The sequence below is a fragment of the Myotis lucifugus genome, unplaced genomic scaffold, assembly GCF_000147115.1.
Source record: "Myotis lucifugus unplaced genomic scaffold, Myoluc2.0 scaffold_297, whole genome shotgun sequence".
NCBI lineage: Eukaryota > Metazoa > Chordata > Mammalia > Chiroptera > Vespertilionidae > Myotis > Myotis lucifugus.
The window spans coordinates 962,716-985,785 of record NW_005871345.1 but is presented as its reverse complement, the minus strand read 5'-3'; the positions used below and the strand labels follow the sequence as shown (position 1 = coordinate 985,785).

At 39.9% G+C, this 23,070-nt stretch overlaps 2 gene segments (V, D, J or C); both read left to right on the top strand.

The window, feature by feature from the left end:
* Window positions 1–23,070, top strand: part of LOC102429626 — a 291,722-nt gene that overhangs the window by 174,636 nt on the left and 94,016 nt on the right.
* The window catches only part of LOC102432981, a 50,594-nt gene that overhangs the window by 16,493 nt on the left and 11,031 nt on the right, over window positions 1–23,070 (top strand). Inside the window, 1 exon segment of the C gene segment in view lies at window positions 16,281–16,344. Within this exon segment, the coding sequence occupies window positions 16,281–16,344 (64 nt within the window).

The window sequence follows — 23,070 nt, the reverse complement described above, 5'->3', positions numbered from 1 at the left end:
ACTTAGTAAAGCTAAGAAAGATCGGAAGGACGGGGACAAAGTACAAGGAGAGAAACAAAGACATCAGTACCAGGAAAAAATGCTGTTGAAGACTCAGTATTTATCACTTGAATTGATATTAACCTGATCACCCCAGAAAAGATAAAGGTCAATATTAGGATATGTATTTTATTAAGGTCTCTGAAAGAAAATATGAAAATTCAAACTGCAGAATCCTTGAATCCCACAGAATCCAATCCCCCCGCCACACACACACACACACACACACACACACACACACACACACACACACCAAAAAGAAATGCTTAGCTGTGGCTGGAATAATCCAAAGTCTTGGCAAAAGCTAAGGGAGGTTGCCAGCTGCCAATCCTCTACACACTGTAAAGTATGTCACCATTCTCATCTTTCTGTGCCCTTTCCTCAACCCTCCTCCCCATCACATCCCTCATGTTTTCATTCTATTCCCATCAAAAACTGGTATCAGGAAATAATCTGAAACCAGTGAACCCACGTTGTTCAAATCTGTGTTGTGCAAGAGTCAACTATAATTTGTGAGTGATGAGGCTTTAGCTTTTCTAAGGTTGGAGTGGGAGGAAGGGAGCATTGTATTCTAATAGAAATAATAGCCATAAGCTAAAGACTGAAGCAACCATAGCAGAATTTTCAAAGCTTGAGGAACACTGTCCAAATGAAACTTTGTTCTGTCTTGTTTGGAAGCTCATTGTGGTCATACAGTGAGAGTCTGGAGTCTCCCAAAGCGGGCACCTATCTTTCCATGTCCAGGAAAAGGCCCAGAGAAGTCTATAGCCAAAGAGCATCAACCCATCCATTGCAGTCAAGGGCAGAATTAGGGCTAATGGGGTGGGGGCGGGGAGGAGGAGGGAGGATACCTGGAAAAAGAGATTTCATTTCAATAGCAGGAATACCTTTGTATCAGTTGAAAGCCATTCAGCAGTGCAACAAGCATCCTTGTCAGAAAGTGAGTTCATGTGGATGGCTGCACTGAGAAGGTTGTCTACATTGGCTGGGAGCTAGAACTCAATGACCTGAGCTCTTTTCCTCCCTAGAATTAATTATAAAAGTCTATGTTGAAAGCAGAGGAAGCCTATACATTCTTAGTTTTCTTTACACACATTTGCATCTCTTTTTTTTTCTTTATTGATTAAGGTATTACATATGTGTCCTTATAGCCCCATGCCCTCCCACCGCCTCCCCCTCATGCTCTCACCACCCTGATGTCTGTGTCCATTGGTTATGTTGATATGCATGCATACAAGTCCTTTGGTTGATCTCTCCTCCTTACCCCCACCCTCCCCTACCTTCCCTCTGAGGTTTGACAGTCTGATCGATGCTTCTCTGTCTCTGGATCTGTTTTTGTTCATCAGTTTATGTTGTTCGTTATATTCCATAAATGAGTGAGATCATGTGATATTTATCTTTCTCTGACTGACTTATTTTGCTTAACATACATTTGCATCTTTTTTAACATTGTACAATTAATTCTCTATGTTATTAGATGCTTTTCCTAATCAGAATTTTTTAATTTATTTTTTATTGATTTCAAAGAAGAAGGAGGAGAAAGAGAGAAAGAGAAACATCAATGATGAGAGAGAATCATTGATCAGCTGTCTCTTGCATGCCTCCACTGAGGATCAAGCCCAAAACCCAGGCATGTGCCCTGACCAGGAATTGAACCGTGACCTCCTGGTTTATAGGTTGATGCTGAGCCATCACAGTTGGACTAATCAGTGTTTTTAATAAGCCATATTAATACTGTATCTAGGAACATACTATAGTCTAGTTAATCAGTTCTCTTATGACTGAGAATTTAAGCAACTTTCACCTTTTTCCTGTTGTAAAAATTGCTGTGATGAACATATATGTACTTATAAAATTTTTTATTTTTTAAATTATATGAGGAAACTATACATATAAGCTTTATATATTAAAATATATGCATATAAAATCTAAAATAAGCCTTCACTTCCTCAAATGGAAGATTCAAAATTAAGTTTTGGCCAACTTGAATATATAAACACTTAGGGTTGTAGATGAAACTGTCAAATTCTACTTCAAAAATTTATTTATCAACTTAGTTACACATGCATACTTAAAACCACATATTATATAAATGTATATTAATTTTGAATTACTGCTTTTTTAAATTCTCATAGTTCACAAATTTTATTCAAATGCTTCACAGGCATCTCAAATCAATGTATTTTTCATGACTAAGAGCTGCTTTTTTAATCTTCAAACATTTTTTCAAGCACATCAAACTCACTTGTGTCTAAATTGTTTGAATCATAGCACATTATGAATCCATACATGAAGCTATCACTAAAAACATTTTTGAACCACAATATCTATTTACATAACATTAGAACAGTTGCTTTGCTGTTTATCCTGTGATATTCTTGATCTCCACAGCAAAATATTCACTTTAAAAGATTTGTTTAAACAATATTGAACACTTGTAATTTCAAAGGCATACTCCCAAGAATAGTTACTGATTTTTTGTTCAATTATGTAGTTATCTTTTTCATTAATCTTATTTGAGGACTTCCAGAAGCATCCATGGACTAGCATTGATTGAGATCATTCCAGGATAATGTGTCTTCATTAAGCTGTACTTAACTGTGCAAAATAAATTAATTGCATGAAAGCAGTATAATATTGCTTTCTGTAATTTGTAGGAAATCAAATATAAGGGGACTCTCTCTTTTCTGAGGATAATAAATCTCAGTTTATATTCAAACATGTATAGTATTTTCTCACAGCAAATTTCTCAAAATTTGCTCCAACTAGTATGAATGTTTTCACCCTCTTTATATTCATTAATTGGCTTCCAATAAAAAAAGTAACAATTTTTATTGTTTTGAGATCATTGCAGCATGGGGAACTTCACCTTTTCTAACAAAAACATTGCTTAAATATCTGAAAAAATGGTTTGTTAATGCTTTATTTACATTTTTTTTTACTACTAGAAGGTTGAAACATTTTTTCCAAGTTTGTTAACCAATGAGTGACTTTCTTCATTTGTTCTTCACCCATTTATTTTTCAGATTCTTAGTGTTTTATTTATTGATTTGTGTGATTATAATAATTTTGTGCCTCTGAATTTTATAGCATTTAACCACAATAACAACATCAGTGAAAGGAGATTTCTGAGGTTCAGGATGGCAGAGGGTGGTAATGGCAAAATGCCAAGGAAAGAAAAAAAAAGAAGAAGAGGGTTTTTGTACTGCTGTGTTTCACTGTGACTACTTACCACAGAGATTGAAATGTATTAAGCCTTTGTTGAAAAACACCCAACTATGATCCACGATGTATGTCTCGCCTCAGGAAGAGCCCTCTGAGTGTTGTGGGAAAATAAAATGAGTTTTATTGCCCCTTGCCTCCAGACTCCTATCTTTAGGGGTTTACTCATTGTCTACTGCAATGGTTTCAGAATGAACAAGTATTACCTAAGTCATCAGTAATAAATAATTCCAACCACACATTTTAACATTTATTAATTATACTCAGGACAACGTAAAAGAGAAAATCATGGAAGAAGTAGAAGGAATGGGACCAATAATGACTGTGAGCCTGTATCCTGGGTCACATACTTGCATATGATGAACCAAGAAGATGAACCCCATCTGCCCAATGTACATAACTCCTCCCTTCAAAGAACTCAGTGCCTAGTAAAAGCATTACTAAATGCCAAAACATTTACTAAAAATGTACAAAAATGCTTAGACACTGGTTGTTGTGAATTGAATTCCATCTCATTGCAATATGACATGCTGGCAGAGTTCAAGTTATTTTTAAATAATGTATTTGTAAAGGCCATACTGAAAGCAGATCCACTAGGTGAATCTCTAACCCAGGATCTCCTAACCCAATTAGTTCATGTGTCTTGTTCTCATGAGAAAACTGTCAAATGAGGAAGTAGAGATGGCAAGAAAGTCATTATTAAGCAGCACGGGACAAATGGCCTAGTGATATGATGAGAAGTACAAACTTCTCATAAATAAAACCTGAGCTATCAGAAAATCACAAGTAAGTGAACAGATGGTGAGAAGGGAAATTTTTTGTTGGTTAGAGATAGCTGGGAAGAGCTTTAGAAGATCAATCTTGAGCTGGTCCTTGAATATAGTGGAAGACCTAGCAGGACTGGGATATTATTTCAGTATCAAGGCATCTCCCTCTCTGACCAAATGCCACCAAGCAGTCTCCTCATCCCAGAGCAACGACACATTTATGCCTACCTACTTAAATGATGTGTTTTTGAAAGATGTTTCCTGGGAACTAAGCAATATTTCTGCTCACTTCAGAGGATCAATCAATCGTTAATTCCATAGATTTGAGAGTTTATGAAGCCAGGGCTCTCCTTCACTCTTCTCTTAACCATGCATATATTTAATCCAAGAACACAGGAATTAATCCCTTCATCCTGGGATGACAACCACCACTTAGCACAGCAAGTCCAATTGCTCTTTTAAGTCCAGAAAAGCAAGAGCACTGCATGGGGAAAGAAAACTACACCTAGGCCTCCTCCAAGGTTGTTCAAAATAACTTTTAAATTATAGAATGCATCAACGCAATCAAAATAACATCAGAAGAGCCCATTTTCGTAGAATATAAATAATTGTGAAAGATGACACTTAATGAAATTCTCTTTTTTAGCACAGAAATGGAACATATCTTTGGATTACTTATTTTCTAAAGGAGCAGACTCTTTTAAATACTAATTTTTGAGCATATAGTGATGAGTTTGAAACTTTTTCCTGCTAGAGCAGAAACAGTAACAGAAAAAAGAAATATGACCAGCTTCCTGCTTCATGCAAGAAATTATGCAGGGAAAGTTCCAAGTCAAAAATAAAAGTTTAAAAACATTTTAAAGTCTCAGATTACTTTCTGGTTGCAATGGGAATATGTAACTTTGCACAATATAGGTTTTTCTGTCACCATTTTAACCTAGTGATTGATCTTAGCCTCATCAAGCAAGTCATTTCTACCTTAACTTGATGCAGTATGCAGGACACAACATCACCTACACAGAATTCCTGCCAAAAATAAATAGCTTAACAAAGCTAATTAAACCTTTAATTCCAACAGGAGATAAGAGAGCTAGAAGAACAAGTTAAAGGATTATATAAAGTGTCCACCCAGTGTGGCTCAATGGTTGAGGGTCCACCCATGAACCAGGAGGTCACAATTTGATCCGGTCAGGGCACATGCCCGGGTTACAGGCTCCATCCCCAGTAGGGGGCATACAGGAGGCAGCCATCAATTATTCTCTCTCATCATTGATGTTTCTGTCTCTCTCCCTCTCTCTTCCTGTCTCTGAAATCAATTTTTTTTAAAGGATTATACTAATAACTAACTAGACAAATTCGAAGGTAAGACATTCTACAGGACAACAGGCCCAATCCCTTCAATCATCAATGTGATGAAAAGTGGGGTGTGGGGGTCTAATACAGTAGAGGCAAAGCAGTGGAAAGATCCCTAACCGGTTTGGCTCAGTGGATAGAGTGTTGGCCTGTGGACTGAAAGGTCCCAGGTTCAATTCCGGTCAGGGGCTTGTACCTCGGTTGTGGGCACATCCCTAGTGCGGGTGTGTGCAGGAGGCAGCTGATCAATGTTTCTAACTCTCTATCCCTCTCCCTTCCTCTCTGCAAAAAATTGATAAAATATTTTAAAAAGGAGAAAGCTATTGATTTCTCCTTAAAAAAAAAAAGCAGTAGAAGGAAAACTATTACAGACTAAAGAAACTTAAAAGATTTAACAACCAAATTAAATGTCTTTGATTGGATTCTTGTTTTTAAAAACCATCTGTAAAAAACATTTTGGGGACAATTAGGAAAAGTTAACCATGAACTGGCTATTAAATGATTTTAAGGAATTGTTAACCTTGTTAAGTGGGAAACAGTAGTGCCATGGTTATGCAGAAAACCATGTGGGGGGGGGTTAATTTGTGAAACTTTTATTCTTTTCAATTGAATAAGTGAGAGATTATACCTCAGTAGAGTTTTAATTCACATTTCTCTTATTATGAATAAATTTGAGCATCTTGCGAAAAATTAAGAACCATTTTCACTTCTTTTTCTTATGTTTTGGTTTTGTGTATATGGTTTAGTGGTTATGTAACCAGACAACCAAGGGGTCTGGGCTGCCTGTCACTACTTGAGCCAATTAAGCAGAGACAGGGTTGAATCATATATGAGCGTTTATTCCAATACTGCCGAAGTATGGGAGAGCAGCAGGTCATCCCCAAAAATATGCTCTGCACTCCACCATAAGCTAGCTGCTTATATTGGGTAGAAGGACAAAGATTATGTGGGGAAGTAAGAATTACAGGCCTGGGAAAGTAGCCACGGGATACAAGTCATGCGGGCTGGAAGGGGGACGCAGAGGGTGGGCGCCTCTGGGTGCCCCAGGACCAGATTACAGGTAATAGGGGCTGGGGTTGTAAAGAGCAGGTGCCTCCTGAACTAGATTGTCTCAGCCATGAGGTTGTAAACCTTTCCATACTGACAGGAGGATGGACTGCATTCCGATGTTAGCTCCCATGTCCCAGGACATACAACTCTCAGCAAGATTAGAATATGCTTTCTCTAATCAGAACAAAATCATGATGGTTAACAGAGCATGATTAATATTTCTTATAATTGTAGCTGTTCCCCAATATTCTATTTCTGCCCCTAACATTTAGACAATCATATCATTTTCATAGTGTTCCCTTGATATTTCCAGTACCCCAAATGGCACTACACATAGTTATCACAATATTATTGACTATATTTCCTATGCTCTACTTATTTCCCCATGACTATTTTGTAGCTACCAATTTGTGCTTCATAGTCCCTGTATCTTTCACCCATCCACCCACCCCCCTTTCTGACAACCACAAATTCTCTCTCTGTATCTAGAAGTCTGTTTCCATTGTGTTTGTTTATTTTGTTCTTTAGATTCCACATGTAAGTGAAATCATATGGTATTTGTCTTTCTCTGACTGACTTATTTCACTGAGCATAATACCCTCTAGGTTCAGCCATGCTGTTGCAAATGGTAAGACTTCATATTTTTTATGGCCAAGTGATATTCTATTGTGTACAGTGGAACCTCGTTTCTCAAACTTAATTCATTTCAGAAGGATGTTCGAGAAGCAATTTGTTCAAAAACTGAATCATTTTTCCCACTAGAAATAATTAAATTGAATTAATCCATTCCAGACTCCAAATGATTTCCTGTTTCAACCTTTCTTTTTTTTTTTAATCTTTATTGTTGAAAGTATTACATAGGTCCTCCTTTTACCCCCATTAATCTCTTTCAGCCTGCTCCTGTCCTCCTCCCTCAACCTTTCTTATATACATGTCTAACGTACTGTTTAATTTACAAATAAACACTTCTTTTCTTAAATTTATTGAATCACCCTGTACTAGCCTTAAAGGAATGTTTCATATATCACTGCCTCCGAAATACTGTCACCAACTAACTTCTTTTCCTTTATCCAATCAACAACAGTTTTTCTAGTTGCCTGTAATTGATGTTTCGTGAGCATTTTCACATCCTTAGCAACATTAGCACTCTTGATGTTTTAAAATTGTGCTAATCACCAGCAACAAAAGCATTCTCTTCTTTGCCTGTGAGAAGCTTTTTGTCATGCTAATACCTCATCATGAAAAGGTTGTCAGGTCGAAAATTGAAGTTTTGGTCAATTACAGAGACATTTTTTAATCTGTGAACAACTTGGTTGAGAACCAAATTATTCAGGATGGGAGGTGTTTAAGAAATAAATTTTGACTGTATATGTACCACAGCTTTTTTTATCTACTTGTCTATTGATGGGCACTTGGGTTGCTTCCATAGCTTGGCTATTGTAAATAATGCTGCAATGAACATAGGGGTGCATATATTCTTTCAAATTAGTGTTTTGGGATTCTTCCGATAAATCCCAAGAAGTGGAATCATTGGTCACAAGCCAGATACATTTTTAATCTTTTGAAGAAATTCCATACTGTTTTCCATAGTGGCTACACCAATTTGCATTTCCACCAACAGCGATTCCCTTTTCTCCACATCCAACATTTGTCATTTCTGGATTGATTGGTAGTAGCCATTCTAACAGATGTGAGGTGACATCTCATTGTGGTTTTAATCTGCATTTCTCTAATAATTAGTGAGAGTGAGCAAAATGTTAGCTGTGGGTTTGTCATATATGGCCTTTATTTTGTTGAGATATGTTCCCTCTGTTCCCACTTTGCTGAGAGTTTTTATCATAAATGGGTGCTGGATTTTATCAAATGCTTTTTCTGCATCTATTGATATGATCATATGATTTTTATCCTTCATGTTTTATATGAATTATCACATTAATTGATTTGTGATATTGTACCAACTTTGCATCCCAGGAATAAATCCTACTTGGTCATGGTGGATGATCTGCTTAATGTACTGCTGGAGCTAGTTTGCTAATACTTTGTTGAGGATTTTAGTATCAATGTTCATCAGGGATATTGGCCTATAATTTTCTTTCTTTTGTAGTATCTTAATCTGGTTTTGGAATTAGGATAATGCTGGCTTTGTAAAATAAGCTTGGGAGTATTTCCTCCTATTGAATTTTTGGACTAGTTTGAGAAGAATTGGTGTTAGTTCTTCTTTGAAAGTTTTGGTAAAATTCACCTCTGAAGACATCCAGTCCAGGACTTTTGTTTGCTGGGAGTTTTTTTTATTACCACTTTGATATCATTGATTTTAATGGGTCTGCTCAGATTTTCTAGTTCTTCCTGATTCAGTTTTGGGAGACTATATGTATGTTTGTATGAATTTATCCATTTCATTCAAGTTGTCCCATTTGTTGGCAATATAGTTGTTCATAATATTTTCTTACAATTCTTTATATTTCTGTATTGTCAGTTACTTCTCTTTCATTTTTTATTTTATTTATTTGGCTCCTCTCTGGGGTTTTTTTTGTTTGTTTTTGATGAGTCTGGTTTAGGTTTGTCAATCTTGTTTATCTTTTCAAAGAACCAGCTCTTGGTTTCATTGATCTTTTGTACTGGTTTTTTTTTAGTCTCTATGTAATTTATTTCTGCTCTAATCTTTATTTTTTCCATTTTACTCACTTTGGGCTTTGTTGTTCTTTTTGTAATTCCTTTAGGTGTGGCTTCTGACTACTTACTCATTGATTAATCAAAACATATGATAAAGTTGCTCTACTAATCACTAGCAAACAAATAGAGAGAGATGAGGCAGCAGAGGAAACCTGGAATTGACTGCACTGCTACCATTGCAACTTCAATAGCACAAACAACAAAAAATTAAGATAGTGGTTCTCTAAGTATGGTCCATAAACCTCTAGAGACTCCAACACCTTTTTAGGAGTTCATTAAGTCAGAACTATTTTTATAATAATGAGGAGGCTAAAAAGGGCTAATTCCAATGTAACCCTGATATTTGGGGGGATAGCAATCAGAATCCATGCCAGCCAGCCCAGTGTACATTCTTGATAACCTATAATTAAGTCATTACTTCTTTCCCAGAAACTGGTTTTGCAGAACTTGTTACAGAAGCCATAAAACTGTGAACAGTGCACTGCCCCGGAGGGAGGGTTATTAATTCTGGCGCCAGCCCAGACCATCAGATATGGCCTGGAGACCCCCAACATCTGGGGGCCTTCTTGCAAACCCACAAAAGGACCAGAAGCATAATCCATATTTGCAGGACAAAGACCCGAGAAAAATATAAAGGAGAAGCCCCCTGCATGTTACTTTACTCAGATTTGGAAAGTTATTTCCTGAGTCCACTGGCGTAAATAAAAAGTGTCACTCCTCTTCTTTAAAGCATCGCTTGGTTTCCTTTGGTCTTCTGCAACAACAATACCAAAGTATTATTTGCCTTTTTCCATTGTGTTTACATCTTCACTGTTGGTGCAAAAACAATGGTGGATACAACTTCTAGTCCCTTAGCATGAATCAAGACAGTGGCATCAATTCTGTACTAGCAACCATTATAGCCTTCACTGCCATGTATTTGTTGGTAGAGTTGAGTACATGTTGGGGAAGAGTCAGTTTTACTTTAAAATGTATTGACCAACCTATGAGAGAAGGCGGGGGGGCAGGGGGGTGAGGAGGTAAGAGATCAACCAAAGGACTTGTATGCATGCATATGAGCATAACCAATGGACACAGTCAGTGGGCAGGGGGTGAGGGAATGTGCTGGGGGGGGGTGGGCAGCTGGGGAGAGGTCAATGGAAGGGAAAAGGGAGACATGTAATACTTAAACAATAAAGAATTTAAATTTTTTTAATATTACTGACTATATTAGTTTGCTAGGGATGCCATAACAAAATACCACAGTCTTGGTTGCTTAAACAGAAAAATTTATTTTCTCACAGTTCTGAGACTGGAAATCCAAGATCAAGATGCCCACAGAGTTGATTTCTCCTGAAACTTCTTTCCTAGGCTTGCTGTGGGCCGCCTTCTCACTGTGTCCTCACATGGTCTTTCCTCTGTGCCTGCAAGTCTCATTTCTTTGTGAGTCCAAATTTTCTCTTTTTACAAAGACACCAGTCAAATTGGATTGTGCCCAACCCTCAGTGCCTCATCTTTAACTTAATCATTTCTTTAAAGGTTGTATCTTCAAATACAGCCACATTCTGAGATACTGAGAGGGAGGGCTTCATATGAATGCTAGAAGGACAAAATTCAGTCTATAACATTGACAAAGTAGCAAAAACTTAATTTATTAAATCTCAGCTTTTGAGTACATGTCTTCTTAACATTCTGTGTGGCAAAAGAAGATGTACATTTCTGCTAATTATGATAGCTATCTCAAGAGAAAACATTTGTGCAATTGTTTGAGTTGCAAGCTGAACAAGCCACTCTTTTCACGAAACACCATTTTTGTTTGAAAGAATGACTGACAAACTATAGTTATTCAGACTTGGATATTTGGCAGGGATTCTTGAAAATGAACAAACTGAGCTTGTCACATCAAGAAAAATAACTGATAATTATTACTAATGATAAAAATCTAAGCTTTAGGCAAAAATTAGAGTTTAGGAAAACTTATATGAGTTACCATGAACTGGATGGGTCCCCAACATGAAGATATCAGTGGTGATATTAGCTACTGTGATATTTTGATATTGTATAATGAAATGTGTCAATATCAAACATGTGGAAGTTGTTTAACTCATGAGCCAATGTTTTCCAATTGACCAAAGGATAATGTTACAAAACCATATATGGATGAAAGTTCCATCCAAAATGTAAGATAGACCAATGGATTTTAACCTAAATGACTATGGAAAGTTCATTAACATAGTTTCAGATTCCACATTGCAACTAACCTCTCTTTTCAAACTATATATCTGCAGATACAGTACTTCAACAAAACCAACACATTGCAATAGATAAAATGCATTAACAGACATGATTTAATAAGCCAGCTCTTTCCCTACAGATATCCAAAGACTGTGATCAAACACTCTTAGAGATACCCCTTCCTTTGGTGTACTTCCCCCATGTTTTTTTAGCTGTTCTTCCTTGTACATGGTTTGAAGTCTCTTCAATAGCCTGGTATTCTCTTTTGAATATACTGCAGTTTGACTATAACCCTCAAAGAGCACATGTCAACACTGGGAGCAGGAGGTGGAGATAAATAAAGCTAGTTCAAAGTCCATATCCCTGGAGGACATTCCTGTCTAATATTTATTTTATTTCTTAGGTTGGTCTCCCATAAACTTTCACAAAGTACTTTGAGTCTCTGAGCATGAGGCTTGGTCCCAGCCAAGACTGGATAATTACCATGGAAAACCTAGTCCCCATACACTGTTCCTTTCTTCTGTTCTTCATTGAAGAAGAGCTTGCCAGGCACTGAGAACATGGCCTGGTTCCTTCCAGGAAGAGCCGAACTTCAGGATATCCCCACCCTGTGCCTGCCAACCATACTCTTTCACACAGAAAAGTATCTCATACAACATTGAAAAGTCACAGAGACAAAGAAAATGCCAGGTCACCTGGGGCCATTCTATGGCCACTTCAGGGAAGGAGATCAGCTGAAGGACTAAGAGGATACCCAGAAACACTTTCAGATAATGAATGCCAGAATAAAAGACCAAAGAAGACTGGGTATTTACCTAATATACTAAAATATATAACTGACCTAGGAATTGGAATATTTGATTTCTTTTGAACTTTGTTGCCTTGGCCAAGTTGTGAAACTTCTCTGGACCTTTCTACACTCTTTCATCTGAACACCCAAGGGAGTGAATATATGATCCTTGAAGTCTCTCCCAGCTGTGACATTCTGGGAGTCCTCTCCAGAGGAACAACTGATCCTTGATTACTCGTGTTGGTGGAAAAGAATGTGATCTGAATACTCCAAATATGAAGACAATGTGAAACTCATTTCTATTTGGTTTTAGAATGTCTTTCATTGTGTGAAGCAAATCACAACAAATTCATCCTCCTAATGATACTTAAGTCAGGCTAATGTTAAAAATCAATTTGTTTACCACTAATGTTGCTATGCTCTGGCAAACATATGAAGGTAGTATTCCATAAAACAGCCTGGTGCCAGAAAGAGAGCTGGGCACTAGGAGGTGGTTTTGTGTGGGTTCTGGCCATTACTCTGTCACTTCCTCGCTTATCCTCTCTGAACATGGGATACATCCTTTTTAAGACACTTTCTGAGCATTCATCAAGCCAGGCACTGTGCTGGCACAAGGTATACAGAAATGAACAAGAAAAACCCCTTCCCTCAAGGGTGTCTAACTTATGAAGAAGAAAAAAAGGGCTTTGAGTGCGATGATGGAAATAAGCACCGAATGTCATGAAAATTCAGGGAAGGGGTGAGCATTTAACCCAATCCAGTCGTCAGCCTTCAGTTAGGGCTTTCCAGGAAATCAATAGCTAATCTAAGACCAGAAAGAGAATAGGATCTAAGGAGATGGGTTAAGGACCAAATTTGTGAATGGAAGAAGGAAAGAGCATGTAAGGTAAAAGCAATCACATGAGAAAGGCAAAGAGGTATGAAAGAACATGGAGCTTTCAGGAAGCAAGCAGTTCAATGCAGCTGAGTTTAAGGGAGCAGGTAGAAAGGTACAAAATACAGGCCTGAGGAGGGTAAGCAAAAGCCTGTGTTCCATATCATTTTATTCTGAAGATGATGGGGAGCCACCAACAATTTTAAGCATGTAACTTCATAGTTGGAATCCCACCAAGGTTTAGCTTAGCCTCTGTATTAATCAGCTATTTCTGCTCTGATTATGATCTATAGCAAACAATCCCAAAATATCAGTTGCTTAGAACAACAAACATGGTTTTTGTTGTTTGTTGCTGTTGTTGTTGTTGTTTGCTCACTGGTCTGCAGGCCAGCTTGACTTGGCTTCAAGATGTGGGTTAGATTCAAGTCTGCCCTACATTCTAAGAACCAGGCTGAAGCAGCAACGACTCCCTGGAGTATACTCTTCTCCTCTCAGAAGGTGGGGGTTCAAGAGTGCTGGTGGAAATCCATGATGTGATGTGTCTTGGAGCCACAGTTTGGAACTGGCACACTGTTACTTCTACTCATATTCTATGGACCAAAGCATGGCCAACCCCCGAAGTCGATAGAGTCAGATGTGCACTTGGCCTAGGAGGCCCTGCAAAGTCATGTGGTACATGGATGTACACTCCTGTTGCAGAGAGTGAGTGGAATGTTGGGAACCGCAGCAACTGCATTCTCATCGGGACTCATCACCCCAAAACTCTCTGCCATAGCCACAGGATTGTAAAAGTCACTGTCCCAGACTCACAAGGTTGCATAGTTTAAATTTTGATATAACTTGAGATTTTAATTGCCTTTTCATTCCCAACTTTTTGTTTCCTATAACTAGTTCTATTCAAACCAGTTTCTGATGGCTGCTTGGGAAAGTCTGCACAGCAGCACCAGGAGGTCAATGAGTCTCACAGGGGTTAATCAGAAGCTTAATCTATTATTCAACACAGTGACCACCAACCTTTTGCCACATCAAAGACTAGCACCTTATAACAGTTATACTCAAGAAATTACCATTCTTTATTCTCATCTGGCCCTCCCCATGACACACAATTTCCTGCTCTCTGCCTTAAACCATCCTGTTACTTGGTTACTGAGGCCATAACAGTTCTTCATTCCCTAGTTTCCTATTTGTTTTTTGGGGGGTTTACAAAGCAGAAAAGTGTTTGGCTCTGTATATGGGGCAGGCATACAGTTATATGCAGGGCAAGAAGGAGCTGTCACAAAGATTATAAGTAAAATTGGGATTAAGCCATGGATTTGGATAAGATCCTCCAGGGAAAGTCTGAAGATCAACCTTTCTTAATCCTGCTCCCTTTTGATAGCAACAACAAAATTCACACTCCCCTTTAATGGTTCACTTTGAATAAGGACACTTTTGATAAGCCTAGTGTATCGCTTTATTTTCATACTGATAGACACAGAGATCAAAGGTGAACCAAGACCAATGTCTTGAGAGCCCCAGAGAAGAGTTTTCAAATGGGGAGCAACTATGTCAAAAAGCATGGGTTAAACAAGACTATAAATTAAAAATATCAATTGAATTTGGACAGAGACACTGCTAGTTCCACAGTTGTGCCTTGCACAAGGGCACTTGGCCAAGGGGACAAGTGGGGCTAAAGGCCCTGTCTGTGGAGCTGCGTGAACTGGAGAAAGGGAAACCTTTTATAAAGCACACAAAGGTACCATCTGTTTCCCAAGCTGCTGCCTCCGCATGCACCCAGTGGGGTTGCCTTTTCTAAATCGTACAAAGCACCATATGGGCTTCTGGCCATGAATTTAGCAACCAGAGAGTCAATGGAGAGGATAAAATTTTAAATTTATGTGAAAGCCTTTTGTAAACTATTTAACACTATTCAGGTGTAAAGCAGGGGCAAGCCGAGGTAACCCAGATCTTAGCAGGTGACAGGAGACATTACATTGATCACACACATTTTCTACCTAGCCCACAGCATGCAGAATCCACTTGAGACATTCAGGTAGCTGACAAAGTCTTCCGTGGGAAACCATCTGAAAGAAAACTGGCCAGAAAGCACAGATGGGAGTGGACGTGATGGTTTCTGAAAGTCCATTCCAGTTGCAAACTCCAGGGCAGATGTAACCAGTGGGGCAGAAGACCCTCAGACAGAAGCACCTGGGCGAGCCTGCCCTGAGCCAACTGCCAAACCCTTTGATCTTGCTGGAGCTTGGCTTGGAGAAAACATCCGGCCCCAGGGGTTCTCAGAGTTCACGCGGGGGTGAAACCCAGGGAGGTTTTTGTAAAGCTCTGTAACACTGTGAATTGGGGGGATACGCACAGTGCTACAAAACCCGCAGAGACCTGTACAAAAACTGCAGGGGCAAAGGTGGCACTTCCCCGGGAAAGCCTCAGCCTGCCTACCTTGCCCCAGAGGGTGAACACAGCAAGTAGCCACCCCTCCTTGCTCAGTGACTCAGAGGGATGCCAGGAAGTTGACCGGGCCAAGAGAAGTGACCCCCAGCACCTGGCCGCTCACTCGCTGCTGTTCTCGATGAGATGAAACTGGCTTTTCAATATGTTCTTACAGACATGTTTGGGGAATACAAAAAGGTATTTCTTTCAAAAATATCCTTGTCTTGGTTTTGTGTTGATTCTATTGCACAAGAGAATTACATGAGCCATCTCATAGGGAATTTCTGAACCCAGATCCCTAGAGAGATTTGCCCAGTGCTTTGCTTTGCAGTTTGAGAAGATGAATTTCAGCAGAGATTGATTTGTTTTTCGGCAATCACCGGCCATAGCTGCTCATGCTAACTGTGACTGCACTGTAAATCACTGGTTCCTGATCAGTGCTGCACACAGCCTGTCTCCTCTTGTGATGCCACACGTTTTCTGCCCTTTAAGCAGCACTGGTGACTGTGGAGGCCTTGACTCTGGAATAGTCATGGATCCAAGACCCATCCACTTGGTGAGGCTAGTTTTCCAAGACTGAGAGTTAGGTGAGGGTCTAGGAAATGAGGACAATTTAAAACAATTGAAAGCAACATTCAGAGAACTTCATGTCCTGCCCTGGAAATCTTAGCCTAGGAATATGTGCTGCTACCGACTCCTCAGACAAAACACTCCCAAAAGCAAACTCACCCCTATTGGCAATTGATTAAATCACCATGAATGAGTTGGATAATAGACAATTGCCATCTTTCTAAAAGCCAAGCCCTAAAGATCCTCCAGTCCTATAGTTAATAGGAAGAAGAGTGGTGGGGGCACTGCTGAGGTATTGGGAAAGCCCTCAAGTGCTGTGTCAGACAAACTCATCTTTGGAAAAGGAGTCCGTGTAATCGTGGAACCAAGTAAGTAACTCAATTGTCTGCTCTTTGAGGTTAAGGCATCCTCCATCTAAGGAGGCAAAAATAATAGAAAATGTGAAATGGGCAGCAATAGCTACCAATATAGGGTAAAGGAGGATTGGGGGAAAATGGTTAATCCCCTGCATAGGAACTGAGATGGGGGTTGTCTTTTTAAAAAAAATAGACTTTGGGGCTGTGGAAGACCCCCACATAGCTCAGAGGAAATAGAAAATTCTGCTCAATCCCTGGCTATAGAGACTATGAGGCATTTTTTCGAGTTCCTGAGTCGAGTCAGAACTGATCAGAAACAAGGTTGATCTGAGTCTAGGAAATTCTATCAATGTGGCTGCCGATATAAACAATCCCTTAGGCCAAACATATGCTCTTGGGAGAGCTCAGAACTGAGTCAGCCTCCTGAGGATAGACGGCAAGTCCAGTAAGTGGTCACTGATGTTGCCACATTTTTCTTCAGGAGAAAGGAACTGGTGCCAGACATCCATTTCCAATTGTTAGGGCTGAAAAGGAAGCTAAGTGATGAGTGAGGAAGCTGGAACATTCTGGCTCCCAGTGAGACCAGATTCCATGCAGAACAAAGTGAATGTGTAATGTTTCCAACTAAGAAATGCTTTAACGTCTATGGACACCGCCAGGAGTAGTTCCCTGAGGGCTCGTGGCGTTCATCTCCCTCACTCAGAGGGTTTGGTTCCACTCACTAATTAACTGTTATAAAGCAATCAGTGCTAAACTTGTCAGAGGATTGTACTCAACATAGAAGGCATCTTTTTGTGTCATTTAAGTAACATTTGAATTCAACTGCCACTTAAATGTCACTTTAAAAAAAAGACAGCAGTATCCATTTGGCTGTTTAATATCTAGCTTCCAGTTAGATAGTAGATATTAGTATTAAGCTAGAAAATGTAAAAAGCAAATGCAAAACCCCATTTCAAAGATCCTTGGGAAGTCTAGCAATAGGGTCAGTGGTCCCAAATCTGCTACGCTAGCTACAGGCAAAGTAACAGCGTGTCCTGGCCTGATGCCTTGGCATTCAACTATGTTTTCCAAGGTAAGAGAAGGCTCTAGAGAGGTGGAAGAGTGTAATGGGATGGGCTCCTCTCAGACAGGACAGTACGGGGTATATGAAGTGAAGAAGATATAGAATTGAGGGCCGAGGAAGGAAAAAGAGGGAGTACAGGCTACACATTCCCAGATGTCACACACTATAGGACAGGAGCTTTGTATCCAAAAAGAGAAATAACTCCAAAGTTGTGCTAGCAGAATCAGAGCAGAGAAATTCAGGTTTTTAAAAAATATTTTGAAAATTCAACTAATTCAGGCCCTTGCTTTTAGGTCTTATTGACTTTAATAAAGTCACTGAAATAATAATGTAATCCACACTCCCAGCAAAGTTAGTGACTAATTTCCCTCATCTCCCTTTTTCATCAAGACCTTCTGAATGAATTTACATTCTTCTGTTTACTGACTTACTTGATCCAGTGTTTCCCTAAGTGTGCATGTATGTCACATGGTTTCAGATGGTACATAGATAGACTTTCTTTTCATTTTAATTGCACTGTCTTTTAATGGGTATCAAAATAGTGCCAGTAGGTTATTAAACCCATAGGATTTAGTTTCCTTTTAATTATATTTGATGTTAAAAAGTGAATAAATTAAAAGAAAACTATTAAACAAATTATACAACAGATGGGTGTGACAAAAAAAAAGATGTGATTAATTAAAGTGTGGGAAACACTGAGCTGGTGCATCCCACCATCTTTTGAAATGAGAAGATGAGGGGCATCCAGAGAGGGCAGGATCCAGAATATATTTCAATAGTGCCTTCTTTTTTAGCCACCATTTAACTTCATAAAACTGAACCAGAGAACAGGGCAAAACACCATGGAATAAATACCACAATATAAATGTTTGCTAAGGACCATGACAATGACAGGAACTTAGAAAGAGGCCGTAGTCATCAGGAACATCTGTATGAAAGTGGGCCATTAGATGGACTTAAATTAGTATGGGTTATTATATGTTATCATCATATCAACTACCACTTTTGAGTGTCAACTATGTCTCCAGCCACTGAATGAATGGCATTTTATTCATTTCTCACAATAATCATGGGGAATTAGATACTATTACCTGCACTTTTACTGATCAAGAGGGGTCCCCTAAGATCACATAGCTCTGCAAAGTCAAAGTTGGCATCATCCATGTGATTTCATTCAAAGATATTCTGGATCCTGCCCTCTCTGGATGGCCCTCATCTTTTCCTTTGAAAGGATAGTGGGATGCACCAGCTCAGTGTTTTCTTTGGCTCATCAATTCATTTCTAAAATTCCCGTTCCCATCTTTGGCATTCCCTCTCACACAGGATGGGTCTTCCAGGATGGAGCTTCTGCCTGGAGCCATTTTCTCCCAGGGATTCACACAGCTTTCTCCTTCTCCTTCTCCAGGTCTTTAGTCAAATGTCACCTCTAGCAAGGCCTTTCTCAAGCATCCCCTATCATTCTGCAGCCCCCTTATCCTGCTGCAGTTCTTATAGTGCTCACCCCCACCTGAAAGTTTGTATGATCCTTTATCTTCTGTTTTCCTTGTTCCATGAGGGTAAGGACTGTGATTTTTTTCCTTACTATATACACAAACACACTGAAAGCACTAAATAAATGTTGAATGAATGAATGAGAGGACAAGTCCATTGTGGTGTAAGGCAAAGAAAATAGAAATGAAAGCAAGCTAAGAGCCTGCAGAGCCAAGCCTGAGCTCTAGCTCTACAACCTGTGACAAGTCACTGTCACTATAAGCCGGGCACTCTTCTAGGTGCTGGGGAATCAGCGTGAACAAAACAGACAGAAATTCGTGTGTGATAGCAGCTGTTATTCTAATGGTAAAAGGAAGATGGTAAACTAAATAAATGAATAACATATATAGTATTTTATGTGGTAATAAGCCCCATAAAAGAAAATAAAGCAAGGAAGGGGGATAAAGAGTGGGAGGGAGCAGTGTGCAATTTTTAACAAAGGAATCACAGAGGCCTCTTTAGAAAGGTGACATTTGAGCAGAGACCTGAGTAGGTGACAGGGTGAGCCATGCAGATACCTGGAAGAAGAGCATCTCCAGGCAGAGGGAACGCAAGTGCAGCCTGGAGTGTGTGAAGGATAATAAGGAGGCCTGTGTGGCTGGAGGAAAGTGAGTAACAGGGAGAGGATTTGAAAGGAGGTCAAGTTGGTAATGGAAGTAGGGAGAGGGTGGCTTGTAGACCACTGTAAGAAGTTTGGCTTTTGGATTAGAGAATGGAATAGAGGTCACACATGACCTAGAGCCATGGTCGGCAAACTGCGGCTCGCGAGCCACATGCAGCTCTTTGGCCCCTTGAATGTGGCTCTTCCACAAAATACCACGTGCGGGCGCGCACGTACAGTGCGATTGAAACTTTGTTGCCCATGCGCAGAAGTCGGTATTTTGTGGAAGAGCCAGTATTTTGTGGGAGAGCCACACTCAAGGGGCCAAAGAGCCTCATGTGGCTTGCGAGCTGCCGTTTGCCGACCACTGACCTAGAGGAAGACTAAAGGAGACAGAAACCTGGATTCCAGTCCTCACCCACAGCCCTAAAAATGGACACTCTCATCTCAAACACCCAAGAAGAGGATTCTGTCCTCTCTCAGCAACCTTGCCCTACAGCCCTGCCCTGGAGAGCTCTGTACTTAGTGAAATTACATCCTTCAAGTAAAAACTATTCTCTGCATCTTACCCTAATACATATTCTAATAATTACACCTAGGTTTTCTAATTTAGAGAATGCTTTCTATACACCCTTTCATTTAATCTGACAACCTCCCAATACAGAAGATATCACCCTTGTTTTATAAAGGAGGCAAATGAAGCTCAGTGAACTTAAGGAACTTGGCCAAATTACATGCTTAGTAAGGGACAGAGTCTAGATTTCAGGTTTTCTGACATCTTTCTTCTTCACCACAACTGAGAACCACTCTCCATTGTGGTGATTCTCAAAGTATGAGCTGCAGTCCTTTATGGGCTGTAAACTGATCTCAAAATGCATATTCTTTCCCTGGTTTTAGAGGGTCATACAGGCAATCTCATAGACTATGATTTTTATATATGGCAGAGGTTAATTTAACTGTCACTTTAAGTGTGAGTATGTTGTTAAAGCTTGCTGAAATTTTATATTCCTGAATATGTTATTAAAATTTACTGAAAACTCTAATTCTACTTTATGCTAAGAAGTCTGGCTGCTGCACAATGCTTTGCAGTGATGCAAAGCTCTGGCTGAATACAAAATGGAATTCCCCTAAGAGGTAGAAATGAATGGGGTGCATAACTCACTAGATCTTGGCCCCACCTAAGTGTAGCCCAAAGATTGAGAACCACAACTCTATGGCCAATGTGCCACCTTTCTTTTCTCCTGATCAAACTAAAAAACTCCTTTCTAGTCTCTCCCACTCAGAGCACAGATTTGCAATGAAACATGGCAAAAGCTTAGATTTCTATTTGACACAAAAACCACCTCCTGTTTTCTCCTGAAGGACAGCCCCCAAGACTTAGGAGAAAAGAAGTTAAGCCAATAAGAATAATTGCAATAAGAATAATTTAGGAGAAACCAAGATGGTGGCATAGGTAAACACCTGAACTTGCTGCCTCGCACAACCACATCAAAACTACAACTAAAAGACAAAATGGATATCATCCAGAACCACAGGAAGGCTGGCTGAATGGAATTTATACAACTAGAAGGAAAGAGAAAAGCTCATTGAGACTGGGAGGAGGTGTGGAAGTGTGGAGGTATGGAGGCACGCGTGGAAATGGGATGGCAACTGGGTACGCTGTTGTCTTTTTCAATCAGGAGGGAGATACAAGCTCCTGACTGCTCTGGACTCCAGTTCTGGGCGAGACTCTGGGGACCCAGACTCATACGGGGAGAAACTGGACAGTCTGGCATCGGGCCGGTTAACAAAGACGGCTTTCTCTCAGAGGTGCTCACAGCGATCATTGTTCCTGCACGGTGCCACAGGACACAGAGATCCAGGGACCTCTTCAGGGCAGGGCTGACAGGCAGCCATTGCAGTTTGCTCCGCCCTGGAGATTCCCTGAGGCCCCACCCCACCCAATTTACAGCCCCACCCAAGCTGCACACCAAGGCTTTTGCATATGAATGGCCTGTTCTTTTGCAATCTAAAACCTAACAAACTGCAGCTGGGTCAGAGAGCCCCAGAGCTTCCAAAAGAAGGCTCAAGGCTCTATAGCAGCTTGCATTGCTTCAGCTAGGCCTCATCTGGGCACCTCCAAACCCCAAACAAAGAGGAGGAATCTTCAGATCTCTCTGTAGCTCCTGCTGGGTGGCCTCAGGCAGTGACTGACAGCACCTCCTTGGAGATCCAAGAGCCAGTGTACCCAGTGGTCAGAGTGAGACCATCCAGATTACAACTCTTCACATCCATAAGAGACACACTCAGGGGGCAGACTTAGTGAGCGCCAAAGCACCACTGAAGCAAGTCCTGCCCCATAAGGGTGTCTCCAGCACAAAATTTCTCCCATTATAGACACAACTGGTCCTCACAGCCAATTGGTCTGGAGGTCAATTCCTATCAGTGATACCAACAGCAATCAAGGCTTAACTACAACAAGACTGTGCACACAGCCCACAAAAGGATGCACCAAGAGTGTCCACCTCAGGTAATTAGGGAGACTGAGCCACTGGGCCCTATATGACATTTAGCACACAAAGCCACTCTATCAACACAGGGAAGCAGCCAAAAATGTGGAGACAAAGAAACAGGTCACAAATGAAAGAAATGGATGAAAGCAAACTACTGGATATAGAGTTCAAAACCACGGTTATAAGGTTACTCAAGAATCTTCTAGAAACCTCCGAGAAATTTAGTGAGACCCTCAAGGATATGAAAAAGGACCAACTAGAAATTAAGCATACAATGACTGAAATAAAGAATAATATACAGAGATCCAACAGCAGACTAGAGGATCCCAAGAATCAAGTCAAAGATTTGAAATATGAAGAAGCAAAAAACACCCAACCAGAAAAGCAAAAAGAAAAAATCCAAAAATATGAAGATAATGTAAGGAACCTCTGGAACAACTTCAAGCATACCAACATCCAAATTATGGGGGTGCCAGAAGAAGAGAGAGAGCAAGATATTGAAAACCTATTTGAAGAATAATGACAGAAAACTTCCCCTATCTGGTGAAAGAAATAGACTTACAAGTCCAGGAAGCGCAGAGAACCCCAAACAAAAGGAATCCAAAGAGGACCACACCAAGACACATCATAATTAAAATACCAAGAGCAAAAGACAAAGAGAGAATCTTAAAAGCAGCAAGAGAAAAACAGTTAGTTACCTACAAGGGAGTACCCATATGACTGTCAGCTCATTTCTCAACAGAAACTATGCAGGCCAGAGGGGGGGTGACAAGAAATATTCAAAGTGACGAATAGCAAGAACCTACAACCAAGATTACTCTACCCAGCAAAGCTATCATTTAGAATTGAAGGTCAGATAGAGAGCTTCACAGATAAGAACAAACTAAAAGGAGTTCATCACCGCCAAACTAGTATTATATGAAATTCTGATGGGTATTCTTTAAGGAGGGGAAGGAGGAGAAAAGGTTAAGGTTAAATTTTTTAAACAACAAAGTCCCAACAAATGTATTTTTTCCACCAGGGGATCTAAAAAATAAGGTGAATAAAAATTC